The sequence below is a fragment of the Brassica oleracea genome, chromosome C5 (assembly GCF_000695525.1).
Source record: "Brassica oleracea var. oleracea cultivar TO1000 chromosome C5, BOL, whole genome shotgun sequence".
In the NCBI taxonomy this organism is placed as follows: Eukaryota; Viridiplantae; Streptophyta; class Magnoliopsida; order Brassicales; family Brassicaceae; genus Brassica; species Brassica oleracea.
The window spans coordinates 27,845,597-27,849,015 of record NC_027752.1 but is presented as its reverse complement, the minus strand read 5'-3'; the positions used below and the strand labels follow the sequence as shown (position 1 = coordinate 27,849,015).

Sequence of the window (3,419 nt, the reverse complement as noted above, 5' to 3'; positions counted from 1 at the left end):
TCTTTGTCTTCGTCGGTCAGGTTTGCGCGTCGCATCACTATGTTGAAAGACGTGACGTGAGTAGAAGGGTCAGAGAGACCTTTGAAGGTTGGAAGACGGAGTTTCTCCATCTTCTGTAGCCGCACGCCGGTAACCTTTTGCGTGAAGGGTGTACGAAGAGATTCCGCGAGTACATGCTCGATTTGGGGCACGGACGTCGTCACCTGGTGGATCTTCGAATTGATATCGAGGACCGACTGTTTCAACGCGGCTAGTTCGCTTGCGGTGTGCGCGTTGGTGTCGTTACCGACGCTTTGGCTATCGTTATCCCGCGTAGGTGCCAAGTCGGTGGTTCGTTTTGTGGCGAACAGGTGTCGACGATACTGCGCCATTGAAGCTTCGGCGTTTGCAGCGAGAGGAGTAAGGATCTTTGCTATCGCCGTGATTTGGTCAACTGCCGCCTTCTGCGCCGCTTCTTGTAGGGTGAGGCGTGCCAGGATAGTTTCCATAGATGCAGGATGGGGAAGTGGAGTTACTGGTGTAGGCGTAGGTGTCACCTCTGGAGCCGGTGTCACCTCGAGAGCTTCGCGCTCCTCGCCTGACGAAGAACTGTCGTTTATAACGACCATAGTTCTGACGTTACTTTGCTAGTTGCCCCACGGTGGGCGCCAACTGTTTGATCGGAAAACGGTAAATAATAAGATGTGGGTTTAAACAAAGACGTCTTATTAATGGTCGGAGAAAAAAAATGTTCGGTCGGTTACAAGGGAAAAGAAGAGAGTGCGACAGAAAGGAATCCGGTGGCTCGACGAGCTACCGGAAGAGTACAACTAACGGCGAGATGAAGCAAAGGTGAAAACCCTAATCTAGCCGTCAAGTGTTAGTCAGTGATTTCGGATCCTTTTCTCGTTGTCTCTCCTTTCTCTTATATAGACGTCCTGATACCTCGTCCTTGACCTAATTTACGCCATCTTGGTGGGCCTCCTCTGCTGGGCCGAGAAGTCCGTAGGCGTCCGAGCAGCCGCTGAGCCGAACGTACTTCAGTCGATGATGATCAACTAAAAGTACTCAAGAGTCAAGCCGAGAGACCTAACTCTTGAGCCGACCGATCGAGCCGTCGCTTTTCCTAATCCGGGCCAGGCCTTCCTATTCCTCGGGCCTTGTGGGATGGTCAAATCCATCCTCTACAATTAGTTTATCTGATTTAGATTTTTCTCTCTTCAGGATTACTATGCTCTGTATAAGCTGTTCAAGAAAAGTGGGTCTGGTCCCAAGAATGGTGAGGATTATGGTGCTCCTTTCCAAGAAGAAGAATGGGTTGATGATGATAGTGAAGATGGAGATGATATTGGTCTGCCAGAGGAACCTCTGGTTCGTCATGAGGATACTCGTTTTGTCGATAACGGTAGACTTTTCTAGCCTGTAAATGTTCAGTTAGATGATTTCGAGGAGATTCTCAATGGATTCCCACGTGCACCTGGGGTTCCTCAGATTTGTATTAATGGCCTTCCTTCTAGTGTTTCCCAGGTCAGTTCCTTCTCTCTCTCAACAAGGAAGAGGAAGATGGTTTTTGCTACCAATCTATAGTAGGATGACGCCTTAATTTCCATGTCCATTTAATTCTGCTTTACTCATTACATAGATAATAGCTTTACTTGCAGGTTAACAGGGAAGAAAAGATGCAGAGCACGTTGGTAAAGAATTCTTCTGGAGAGTTTCTTAAGCCCCAGCAGACGGGAAGGTTCTTGCCAAACGGCGAGCCATACATTAGGCCCTCGAGCTCTGGTGTGGAGCCTTTTGTGTTTGAGATTGAGGATTACATTGAAATGGATGATCTTCTGGCCCCTGAACTCGCAGTTGAGAGACCTGCACAGTTCTTGAACCCTGGGGAATTTGGAGACTTTAATGAGTTTGACCAATTGTTCCATGACGTTTCCATGTCTTTGGATAAGGAACCTATTGCTCAGGGAGCTTCTGTACATCCGTCTTCTCCCAGTAAATTTGCCGACAACACATCCAACGAGAAACAGCAGTTCCAGGACCAGATCCCTGAGAACAAGGTGAACAACAACAATCTCGATGATTTCACTGACGATAAGTGGTTTCAAGATGATGATGATCAGGCTGTTCGCTTTGATCAACCACAATCTATTACTTCCGGAGCATTCGCGCCTCTACCCTCATCAGGTGCTTAATACTCATACTCAAAGCATTATAATTCCCTCTTTTTAGAATCTTTAAACGCAGTAGCCTTTCCGTTGATATTCTGTGAACACTATTTGCATAGGTGTGATGCCCGGTTCCACAAATCTTACTGTAAGTGCCCAAGACCAGGAAGGCGGGAATGGTGGTGGAACAAGCCCGTTCACATCGGCTCTGTGGGCATTCATGGATTCAATACCTTCTACGCCAGCCTCTGCGTGTGAGGGTCCTATTAACCGGACCTTTGTGCGTATGTCTAGCTTTAGCCGTATCAGGTACAGTAAAAAGGCTAATGGAACGCCACCAGTGACTAGTACCGTAGCAGCAAAGAAGCGTAGCAGAAACAGAGGGTTTCTTCTCTTATCAATTGTGGGTGCCTTGTGTGCCATCTTCTGGGTGTTCATAGCCACGGTTCGAGCTTCCGGGAGACCAGTCTTGTCGTGAAAGATGGTTTTGTTGAACCAGATTTATCTTAGTTACATGTAAGTTAGAAAAAACCATGATTCATGTTAGTAATAATGGAGTAATTATTAAGCAATTCTAATACATGAGTCTTTGAATATGCACGTAGTTTGAAAGGGTAAAGAATGTTAAATTGCTGATAAAAGAGTTCCGTTTCTTCTTGGCCGTTCAATTCTTTTTGTTTGCATATCGTCTGGGTTATTCACAAGATAAGTTTCCAGAATGAACAGTAATTATAAGCTAAGGTACTGTACAGACTGTTTTGTATGGTTTGATCACAAAGCATTATCTTGAAAAGGTATGGTGAATCATCTTTGTCGTGGATGATGATGATTGGGATCTTGGTTTGGTTCCTGGAAACTTCAGTGAGCAAATGGAGTAGGATCCATAAGAATGTGCAAGCTTGAGAAATCAGAGCAGGTTCCGACGGTGCAACCAGCCAAAGTTTCGTCTATTGTCATATAGCTATTAGTAGTACTACCCACTACTCCCAAAAATAGACATGGAAAATAGGTATATATCTTTTTTTTTTTTTAAAAACTGATTTATCATGATATTACAATTATGAGAAAGATAGACGATCCGACAACCGACAATACTACCTGCTTTATAAGGATCTACGTTTAACTGTATCACCTGAGCCGTCCTACGAAGATCACGTCTGACCGAGTTTACTTGCACCCTGTTGAAGATCCTTTGTAAGTCTTTTTTTCGTAGCCTGCATAATTGTTTAATAAATTGTTTTTTCGAAAATTGAAACCTGGACCTGCTGGTGT

The 3,419-nt window shown here is 45.1% G+C and overlaps 1 protein-coding gene across 2 annotated transcripts in view; it reads left to right on the top strand.

The window, feature by feature from the left end:
* LOC106344140 (NAC domain-containing protein 17-like) overlaps positions 1 to 2,788 on the top strand; it is a 13,661-nt gene extending 10,873 nt beyond the window's left edge. Inside the window, exons 3-4 of one of the 2 annotated variants that reach the window (XM_013783534.1) lie at positions 1,629 to 2,166; positions 2,267 to 2,788. In XM_013783534.1, coding sequence (XP_013638988.1) covers positions 1,629 to 2,166; positions 2,267 to 2,625 — 897 coding nt within the window. In that variant the 3' untranslated portion in view covers positions 2,626 to 2,788. The remainder of the gene's footprint in view (positions 1 to 1,628; positions 2,167 to 2,266) is intronic. The other variant, XM_013783535.1, reaches the window with a different exon arrangement.
* Positions 2,789 to 3,419: the final 631 nt, after the last annotated feature.